This window comes from Eleginops maclovinus, chromosome 10 (assembly GCF_036324505.1).
Source record: "Eleginops maclovinus isolate JMC-PN-2008 ecotype Puerto Natales chromosome 10, JC_Emac_rtc_rv5, whole genome shotgun sequence".
Lineage (NCBI taxonomy): Eukaryota > Metazoa > Chordata > Actinopteri > Perciformes > Eleginopidae > Eleginops > Eleginops maclovinus.
In genome coordinates, this window is record NC_086358.1 from 19,864,984 (window position 1) to 19,876,082 (window position 11,099).

General features: G+C 39.4%; 1 protein-coding gene across 2 annotated transcripts; it reads left to right on the forward strand.

Annotated features, from left to right (window-relative positions):
* Positions 1 to 445: 445 nt before the first annotated feature.
* tdrkh (tudor and KH domain containing) lies at positions 446 to 10,736 on the forward strand. 2 transcript variants are annotated; one of them, XM_063892880.1, is made up of 15 exons: positions 541 to 585; positions 1,913 to 2,049; positions 3,257 to 3,417; positions 3,563 to 3,654; positions 4,374 to 4,572; positions 5,032 to 5,171; positions 5,256 to 5,601; positions 5,683 to 5,849; positions 6,595 to 6,770; positions 7,057 to 7,121; positions 7,243 to 7,394; positions 7,986 to 8,096; positions 8,187 to 8,241; positions 10,049 to 10,134; positions 10,225 to 10,736. In XM_063892880.1, exons 2-14 carry the CDS (start codon positions 1,985 to 1,987, stop codon positions 10,102 to 10,104), a joined length of 1,785 nt encoding a protein of 594 aa, XP_063748950.1. In that variant the 5' UTR covers positions 541 to 585; positions 1,913 to 1,984; the 3' UTR covers positions 10,105 to 10,134; positions 10,225 to 10,736. The 2 variants fall into 2 exon arrangements, with proteins under 2 accessions (XP_063748951.1, XP_063748950.1); XM_063892881.1 differs by lacking the exon at positions 1,913 to 2,049 and having other exon boundaries at positions 446 to 585.
* The last annotated feature ends 363 nt before the right edge of the window (positions 10,737 to 11,099 follow it).

Sequence of the window (11,099 nt, forward strand, 5' to 3'; positions counted from 1 at the left end):
TACTACTGGGTAATTAAAATGATATATGTTATAAGGAGAATAAGTGGATGAATGAAATACAAATCCTAATTATAATTTTTCAAGCCACCTTCACCAGGCACAAAAGTATACAAAAAAAGAAATGAGGGCAAAGAACCCACTCCACCTGATTAATTGATGGATGTTGTAAACCAATTATGTGAAATTGTATTATCTTGAAATTAGTATTTATCTAAGACTCAGCATAAAACGGCACATGAGAAAGGGGCGCAGTGCATCCCATCAGAGAGTATGGAAAAGGTACTTACAGTGCATCGCTCATCATAGTACACAAGTGTCAAGCGACTAGAATAAAGAACAAGGCTTCCGGTCGACCTTACAAAGTCAAAGGAGCCATTTAGGTCCTAGTCAATTTTAATAAATGATTTTTTTCAAGAGGAGTTGATTCTATAGCAACGTTCAAATTATTGTCTGGCTTTGTTGTTCGTCTTCTACGAATAGTTCTAACCCTAAATGTAAATGTAGTTTCTGGTGTATTTCCGCTTCCTCCAGGAGCTTTACAGCGGTTGCCGGCAGGTCGATTTGAAAGCGAGGTTCTGTGTTTACGTAAGTGTCATTCATTATTACACGTTTTTACTGTCCATTTTCAATAAGGTTAGACATTTAAAACATAAAATAATGCATTGTCAGGTTATGTTCGCGTGCTAAGGCCGTTTGGTTAGCTTTTATAAATGTTAGCCTTGCTTGCCTGCATGTGTAAACCAGTGTAAGGTGGAAGCTAGCTATTGTTAGCTTGCTACATCAGAGGAGAGAGTGTGTTTGCGGTCATGTTGACAGCTCGTCAAAAAGACAAAATACAGTCTGCCCATGTGAAGATTTAGGTTATATTGGCTTATGGCATTGTGATGACAAAATAAGTGTTCGACGATAATATAGCTTAAAGAGTTGAAAAAGACAAGGTTATCCAGCCTCTTGTTGTTTGCAGTATGATGTGAGACGTGACGCCGAACTAGAGATGCTTTGCTCGTGCTCATACATCTAGTTATAAAGTGACTGAAGAACTGATGACATTTGTCCTCTGTTAATTCAGTTGTTGAAAGATACAGAGTACATTGACTCAAGTAATGTCTTTACTTAAGTATTTCCATTTAATGCTACTTCATACTTTTTACTACGACACCACTGTTGTGCAAAAACACTTGTGTGCAACATGTAAATTGGAAATGTATAACGAATCTTACTTGTAAATTGAAATGACTTTAAAACTTCTTTTTTTATATATTATGTGATTGCTGTTTCTAATAGTGTTAACTTTTCCCCTCTCTATATTCACCTTTGCTGTAACAATGTAAATGTCCCCTCTGTGGGAGAGGTGTTCTGATCTGATAACATGCTACTTGATGCAACAATATTAATGATCTGATAATGTCATAATAAAACATCATATATGGAGGCAATTTATCTGACGAATTAGTACATTTACTTTGTATACTTTTAAGTAGATTTTCTCTTGGTAATACTTGTGTACTTTTACTTAAGAATGTAGGACTTTGACTTTGAATTGAGTAATTTGACATAATGTATTGCTACTTTTACTTCAGTAAAGGATCTGAGTACTTCTTCCACCTCTGACCTAATCCAGTCATTTTATATGTGATTCTGAAATGGGCCTTTATGCAAAACGAGTACTTTTGGTGAAAAACTTTTGAAGAAAGACTAGGCAAAATTGCTATTTTTAAGCGAGGATTGGTTCTCTTAGGAAAAAACGTTCTGTATTGTATTATTTTTACCACATCAAAGTTATTAACTCTATGATGATGATGTTCTGCTCTCCTCAAAACCACAGCACAGAGCAATGTGGCTGGCCGTTTGCTGTGTTGTAGTCACTTTATTGAAATGCTGAAACTTTCTTCTCCTTCTACCTGTCTGGCAGTAGCCTTGAACTTGGATGTAAACAAAAATCAGAGCCGGGATTGGAGAAGATTTGTGTCTGTTAGTCACCGAGATGGACGTTGGAGTGTCCAAATCCCATGTGTTTCTCAACTACAGCCCCAGAGCCCTCCTCTCCCAGTGAGACACGCATCTGCATGGTGGTGCTGTGTGCTCCTCCGCCCACCCCCCCCCCCCCCCCCCCCCCCCCCCCGTACTCACACTGCCCGCTTACCTCCAGTGCGTTGTGTTTCTGTGTGAGAGTCACAGTTTTTAGCAGTTTGACACTAAAGGCCTCCAAAATACAACTCCACCTAACTAGTTGGCTAGTTAGCTAAATAAGATGTTCAGCCTTGATGAGATAAATGAATGAAAGGAGAGGTTAATCAGATTCATATTTCTTTATTTATCCTGGGATAAATTGGGTTTCGTGACAATTGCTTCATATTAGAATTAGATGAAAAGATATAGTAGAATAATAGTCATATAAACATGAGTTTTTGTTTCTTGAATGTATTGTTATGTTTATGATGAACTGCAAACCCGCAGACACATTCTGTTTCTGTGGGAGAGTTGTAGTTTTTAGCAGTTTGACACTACAGGCCTCTAAAATAACTGACTGAGTGCTAGCTGAAGAATGGAATGGCTGGAGGTTTGGTATGCAGTGTGCAGCAGCAGCAGCTTCTGTGCAGCAGTCCTGCAGGAAGGTTACTGCTGCAGTGTGGCTTGGTGCATTCATCAGAAGTGCAGTGCTGTGTGGATGTGCAGCATATACACTAAATGTTCAATCATTTAGGGGACTACTTTGTGTGTATGTGACTGCTTGTGCACGTTTTGCAGGCTCTTTTTTTTGGCAAGTGAGATAATAAAAGCTACAATGTAAGAATCTCTTGCAGTGCTTCTCAAATTCAGGTCAATGGACCTCCAGGGTCCTTTAAGTAACACAACAAAATTGAACTGTGACACAAATCCGTAGGTCTATAACAATACACACATTCTCTCATGCCAATAGGACAGCATCTATTCAATTGGGAAAAACAAATGAAATGTGTTAGTAGTCTGTATGTAATGGGGATGTTTGAGAACACTGGTCTGCTGTTGGGATCAGGCTGGCTAATGCTTTCAGCTTTGTGCTGCATGACTGTGCAGGTGCCAACAAAACACTGAGGATTGTTGACACCAGCGCAAAGGCTCCTGCTGATTGTAGTTCACATTTTGCAATAACAGAATCTGGATTTGTTGTGAAGGAAGGAAGGGGCGGGGGGTGAACAGGACTGGATAGAAGAAAGAAATGAGCAGTTAGTTGCAGGAGGATTTTAAAAGAGACTTGTATCATGTGTTTGTTCAGGTGGAGCATCCCACTGGGTGCACGGCGGGTTATGGACGCAGTGAAGGAGAGTCACAAGAGCCCCCTGAGCTCGGGCAAGATGGTGGCCCTGGCTGCAGGGCTCTCTGTCGGGGCCACAGTGGGCTACATCGTCTATCGCCATATAAGCAGTACCAACATCAGTAAGTATTTAAGTTTTCGTGCTGGTGTTAACCATTTTCACACTTGCCATATTTAGATGTATTCTGATGTATGTAACACAGTGTACAATTTTGTGTTTATTTTCTGATAACCTTATCTGTGACTAACCGTGGTGTGCTATTAAAGGTCGAGGGCCCGAACCTGAGGTGTCCAAGATGACCGTTCCTGTAGAAGTGTACAGAAACATATCAAGACAGCAACCCAACTTTTTGGACGGGGTGAGTAGATCAATACCAGACAATTGTGTATTTGATCTGCTTTCAAAAGTTTGTAGTTTGCATTCTAAAATAAATATAAGTGGACATTTACATAAAAGGGATCATTTTTATATCTTACTGTTAAAATACGGTTTTTGGCAATGTGTTGTTTTGAGGTAGCAGTCAATGATTACTTTCATTATTAGTTCATCTGCAGAAATATGAAACTCAAGTGTTCACAATTAAAGAATTTGATGAAAAGATAAATAAAATAAAAATGTATATAAACATAAGAAGTAAACATTTTCAAAACAAGATCAAATAAAGACATAACATAAGATTTTTGGGCCTGCACTGTTTTTCTTTATTGTTTATGATGAGTGACCAAACAATGAATTGTTATAATAATAATAATACATTTTATTTATAGAGTGCTTTTCTAAAAACTCAAAGACACTTTACAGAAATAAAGTTCATCAAAACATAATTCAAACAACACACTTAATATGTTTAAAACACAACATTAATTTACAGTTTAAAAGCAGTTTTGAAAAGGTGAGTTTTGATCTGGGATTTAAACATTGTGAGGTTGGGGCAGTCACGAATGAAATGTGTTTTTGCAAATCAAAACCCCCCCTCTCAAATTTAGCAACATCCACAACTGTAAAGTGTGTGATTATCTGCTAGTGATTGACATGAGTGTGTGGACTCGTCTAACCGCTCTCCTCTCTCTCTTTCAGCTGAACCAGAGGTCTGGAGCTCAGGTACGGGTGTTGTCGGACCCCAGGGAACCGGGCTGCAGCTCTGTGTGCTTCCTGCTGCAGGGCTCCCAGGAACAGGTGCTGGATGCTCGTTGTTTGCTGGAAAACCTGCTCACTGACTGTGAGCCACTGAGCGAGGCTCTGGACGTTCCTAATACGGCCTTTGGACGTATAATAGGTAGCTTCCAAATGCTGACGATTATCAGAGTGATCCCCAGATCCAAAGTTGCTACTGCTACAGGGTAGATATGGCAATGAAAGTCTTGAGTCCCAGGCTTGAATTAACATTCTAACATTTTCAATTCAACGTTCTACAATTTTCAATTCTAGAATTATTTGAACACATTCTTAATTTACCCATCATTCATTCTAGAAATGTAATCCATCATTCTAGAATTTTAATCCAACATTGTAGAACTGTAATACAACATTTCAGAACTGTAAATTAACATTCATTACATTTTTTAACGAATTCTAGAACTGTAAATTGAAATTCTAGAATTATTTAGACACATTCTTAATTTACCCATATGGGATTTAGCATTGATCGTATGACAATCACAGCACTTCGATTTTGTTAATGGTTGTAAAACATAAAATTAATTTTACGATTTGCCTCATTGTGTGTGTTTTGCAGGCCGTGGTGGAGAGAGTTTGAAACTGATCACCAGAACCTCAGGGGCAAAAGTGTTTTGTTCTAAAGAGAAAGAGCTCGGCCCTGGGGCCAAAGGCAAGATAACGATCACAGGGAGCAGACAGGAGGTGGAGCAGGCCAAAGTGAGGAGGATCCACTCATCTGAACTACCCATGTGTGGTCAGTCCACTTATAATACATACGTAACTCTCATTGTCTGTCTGCAGGAACTCATTCTAGAAAAAGTCAGAGAGGACATGATGGTGAGGACAAAGATCTCCCAGTCCTCTGCCCTGCGGCCGAAGCGTGGTCCCACTGCTGTGAGTCAGAGGCCAGACAGCAGGGAGCCTGAAGCTCCAGTGGGACTAAACAACAACGGCCCCTGCTTCCAGACTGAGAGGAATGGGCTGATCCATGCTAACGGCACCAAAAGAAAGCCAGCAAACATTTTTGACAAGATTCAGTTGCTGAAAATCACAGACAACAAGGAGGAGGAGGAGGAGGAGGAGGAGGAGGAGGAGGAGGAGGACAGTGTCTCCACAGAATCCCTCTCTGAAGTCTCCAAGTTTGAGAGTGAGTTCACTTTCTCTATAGTTTCTCACTGCTATCTGTCCTTGGAAGCCGTCAACAATTGTCTTCCTCTCTGTTATCCAGTCCCCAGCCCAGACCTGAGCTTCCAGCCAGATGAACATCTCGAGGTTTATGTTTCTGCATCCGAGAACCCCAACCACTTCTGGATCCAGATCCTGGGGGTGCGTTCCCTTCAGCTGGACAAACTCACTGAGGAGATGACACGCTTCTATAACAGCGGCAACCCCACAGTAAGTCATTTTTCACTGGAATTCCATAACAGAGACAGTGTGGTGCTTCCTTAGGTTTGCGGTAGAGAAACAGGTGCTGTGTCAGGTGAAAAGGACAGTGTTTTAACCATCCCTGGATGTTGCAGGAGTGTCTGAGACAAACAGCTCCTAGAGGCAATTACAGTCATTTAAAACCTGTGCATCATTCCAACAATTTGTGTCAAAAATGTTAATACTTTTCAGAGCCTCAAATGTAACCACCTGAGACCAGACAAGACACACACATGTTTTGGCTGAAGATTCAAAGATTCAATATTAAAGATGTATCTTCATATGCACAGTAACTACAGTGAAGTTATGGCAATGGAAATCTGAAGTGCCAGGCTCCTCCAACAATGCAACATAAATATATATAAGAAATAACACAATAAAATGACTGCAAGAAGAAACAGAGTAGAAATAAGACAAATGCAGATTATGCTGTAATAATGCAGGATAAGTGAACTATATACATGTCAAATATATACAACAAGCTAAATGTTGAAGAGGATGTTGTAAGTGACCAAGTAAATGCAGACGTCTACATGTAAAATAGAATAAGATAAACAACAACAGAATGTAAAATGAAATCCTTAACAGTGGAATAAATACTGCTTATTGTGATAATAAATACATGTTCTAGATGCAAACAGATCAATGCTATGGAGTGTCTCTGTTAACTTGGACCCTCCATTTAAGAAATAACAAGTCCCCTCCTCTTCTTCAGGAACAGAGGGTGGAGACCTTTGTGGTCGGGGACATTGTGGCTGCTCCCTACCATGACCACGGTACATGGAACAGGGCCAGGGTGCTGGGGGTGCTGGGCTCTGAACTGGTGGACCTCTACTATGTGGACTTTGGGGACAACGGGGAGCTGCCCAGAGACAGCCTCTGCAGAATGAGGTGAGACAAAGGTCCATCGATGACAGCAAAAGCTCCACTGCATGTCCATGTTCACATCCAAACAGCAGGGCTTCAGACCACACCACCTTTCCCATTAATTCCTGGCCCTTACAAGTATTTTCAAACACCATGACGTGTTTTTCTTTCATTAGCACCCCCCTTCCTTTGGCAGGAAGTGAGGGTGCTGTGCTATAATGCTGCTGCAGAGTGCATTTCATTGTTTGTGGCAGCACTGAGAAATGGCACAGCCTTGTTATTAACAGCTTTTGCCGCATTAATATTTCAGGAGCGACTTCCTCAGTTTACCTTTCCAAGCTATTGAATGCAACTTAGCAGGAGTGAGACCCAAAGGTAAAGCTCATCTATTTTGTTTCTTATAACTAAGATACAGTTGAAAGATGTGTGTGCCTATTTCTGAAATCTATACTTTCACCCTCAAATGCATTTTATATCCTCTTACTGCGGTTCCCAGGAGAGGAGTGGACGGAGGCAGCGCTGGATGACTTTGAGCAACTGACGTACTGCGCCTCCTGGAGACCCCTGCAGGCCAAACTCTGCAGCTACTCGCACTCTGACATCTCCTCCTGGCCCAGCGTCAAGCTCTACGACAACACTGATAGCCAGGTCAGCTGGCTATCGATTTGCTATAGAGTGGTGCAGGAATGAGTCCTTTTTTAACACTTTTAACCCAGTTCTCTAGAAGTCAATGGTTTTTTGAACATGTTTTTGCTTAGCCTGAAATAAAGTCTGTGGTTAACATAAGCTGAGGAGATTGACATGTTTTCTGACATAAATACGTCAGTAAATTCCCAACTGATGAATGTCTGGATCTTGTATTCATCATAAAAACAGCAGATGCTAACAAGTGTTTAAATAAGTCTACTAAACGGCATCACGCTAACATTAGCCACCTTTAGCTTTTAACTAATGATGCAATTCTGCTTCAAAAATCAAGTGGTGGAGATTATACTGCTGAGCAAAACATCTTAGTACAATAAACCTGGATTTGACAGAGATGTTATTTCTTCAGTATTCCTTACTTGTATTCCAAAAAGCAATGGAAAGATCCCATTGCTTTTTGTTGGGGGGAACAAGGCAATGCTAACCTCCTGGTCAGTTAAATACACCAGTGCTGCACTACTTTATTTATCTGTACTTACTTACTTGTGTCTCATCATGTCTGCTGCTTCCTTGCACACATCCTGCCTCTCTCAGACGTTAGATATTGGTGAGGAGCTCATTCGGCGGGGACATGCTGTCAGCTTCCAGGAAGCAGTGAACGGGAAGATGGAGGGGAGCAATCTGGGCTGTCTGCAGAGGATGATGGTGAGTTAGTGAACACACTCACATCGTACTCAGTGCTGTAACTGCAACATGCTTTATGTTATTTCTGAACCACTTCTTATCCTCCAATAGGATGACGTGATAGGAGCTTCCTCTGAGCTCAGTCTCTCCTGTATCAGTTTATCAGGTGAGTACTGGAACGATCATTTGTGACTGAATCAATGTTAATTGTGTCTTATCATTTATTCCTGATCTTTTTTGGTCCACCCTTGGTGGGCTTGGCAACAACGTGAGGATTTGTCAAGTGACCAGCAGGCTTCATCAGGTTCATCTCCAAGATATTCACATCTTCTTACAACTGTAGAGCAACATAATGCAAGCATTAAACACAGTCCCCCCTACATGATTCACATAGTTGAGTCATCATGCCCTCTGACCCCAGCAGTTTTCCTGATGCTGTAGATGTGACCCACATTTTCCCAACTTACTTTTCTCTATTACAGCCCCTTATAGTCAGATAATGCTGCTACCTAGTGGTGATATCTGGTGCCAGAAGGAGAAATAGGACTACGAATGCAGCTCAACTAAGTGGCACATTTGTGAAGAAGACACAGTTCTCAGTAGTTTATCTTTTAAATATGCTTATCATTTTATTTTAGATTTGCCTTTGACAAAGTCTATTTCTTAATTGAATTTGTTTGGAATCAACTTAATCCAACATTCTAGAATTTCAATTCAACATTCTGTAACTGTAAATTAACATTCTGGAATTGTAATTCAACATTCTGGAATTGTAATTCAACATTCTAGGATTTCAATTCAACATTCTGGAATTGTAATTCAACATTCTAGGATTTCAATTCAACATTCTGGAATTGTAATCCAACATTCTAGGATTTCAATTCAACATTCTGGAATTGTAATCCAACATTCTAGGATTTTACTTCAACATTCTAGAATTTTAGTCCAACATTCTGGAATTTCAATTCAACATTCTGTAAATTAACATTCTGGAATTGTCATCCAACATTCTAGAATTTCAATTCAACATTCTGTAATTCAACATTCTAGAATTTTAATCAAACATTCTAGGATTTTACTTCAACATTCTGGAATTTTAATTCAACAATCTAGAATTTTAATTCAACAATCTAGAATTTTAATCATTTTGATTCAACAATCTAGAATTCTAATCAAATATTTGGACATAATCCAAATCAGCCATAGAAGATCAAGCCAGCCTCACAAGCCACTAATGTCATCTCAATAGTCGTCTTTGATGACAAGCTGATACAAGGACCTGATCTCCACTTTATGGGCTCATTAGAGTCACACAAGGATACATTTTCCCATGGCTGGTGTTGAGGGGGTGTTCCCTGCCTATTTGGATTATCTTCAATTTCTTTGTTTAATTTTCCCCCAAACAGAATATCACAAACAAACGACTAATCTATCCAAACATCTCAAGCATCTGATCCAACAATAAATCAGAATCTGAGCAAGCTTTCAGTGCCATCTTTCAGTACTAATACATATTTCAGTTGGTACACAAGTAATAAAGTGTAATATTCTGCCTGTTCTTGCAGGACTTAATCTAGGGCTGCACACTTAACAGTCATTTTATCAAAATCCCAGTATTCAAATTGCAGAAAGAAAAAGTATTAAAGGCTAAATATGTGTTTAAATACAATTCTAAAGGGAGTATTGTGGAGCTGCAGAGATACCCATATATTTCTCAATGATAATGTGAATAATTATGCAAAATCCCTCCTTTAATTATTGTAATTGAAATACCAGTCAAAACAATCGCATTGAGTCATTTTTTCCAAATGGTGCAGGCCTAGCTCAATGTATTCAAGTTTTTACTACGTAGAAGTTATATATCTGGAAATTATTCCATTTTTATTCCCCAACCCTCCTATCTGTACTGTGGCAGATGAATCATATGATGGTTGAATGGTCTTTAACTCTGGTGTTTTCTTTTTGTATCTCAGAAGCTGCTTCAATCTCAGGAAGTGTCGATGATGTCAGAGAAGAGGAGCTGATCTGAGACCAAAGACACACTTAATTAAATATCATGGTATTGATTCCTGGCTTGATGAGTGTTTACGTCCTCCAAAGAATGTATCAATGTCTGTAAAATGAATAACCTCTCCTCCTCTTCTTCCAGCACTGACCGTCCACTGCTCAGCTTCATTTCAAATGAGGAGACGTTTCCTTGTCCCCAACTCAACTATGTTAATCCTCATTATCAAGCCTTACCAACAGATCTTTTGGCCATGTTCACTTTATTGTTGTTACTTCAGTGCAATGTTGATGCTGTTCTGTTGTAGCTAATGCTGCTTTGCTTATATATGTTTTTGAACAGAAACTGAAGGCCAGTATTATTTTTGAAAAGCCCAGTGATATGTCCATGTACATGAAGGCAGCTGGTTAGTTTATAATGTGCAGGTTTTTTTTCTCTACTGGGATGTATATGAAGAGGTAATGGCCTAGATATTAGGCCTTACAAGTTATTATATTTTGGAAATGATAACACATTGAAGGATTGAATGTGAGCTGCAGATTGTGTTCATTATCACGCCGAGGCATTTATTGTATCCTTAATGAATTGCGGTGTTAGTTTTTGTTCAAAGGTGTGATAGACTGACATATATAGAATAAAGGATTTATTTTATTGCACACGTGTCTGAGTCTTAATTTGAAATCAAGTTCTTTCTTTAATGAAACCTTTCAAAAATACAACAGGACACCCATATGTTGAGTATTTCCAACACTGTCTTTGCCATGATCTAGGAGCATGGTTAATGCTCAGGCCTACCTACCTTTAGCAAACATGAATAAAGTCATAGTTTGCATTTTAGTAAGCGGAATTAAACTGGTTAAAGTGGTATTATGTGAAAGAACTTGTTTTATAATGAATATTCGCTCTGTTCATATTGGTGTTGGTTAGATGTAGTACAGAGAAGTTTTATTCTTTTCTTTTCGGTTTGTGTCTACTTAATTGAACAGGCCATTCATTCATTCCATTGAGTCCACTGTTTT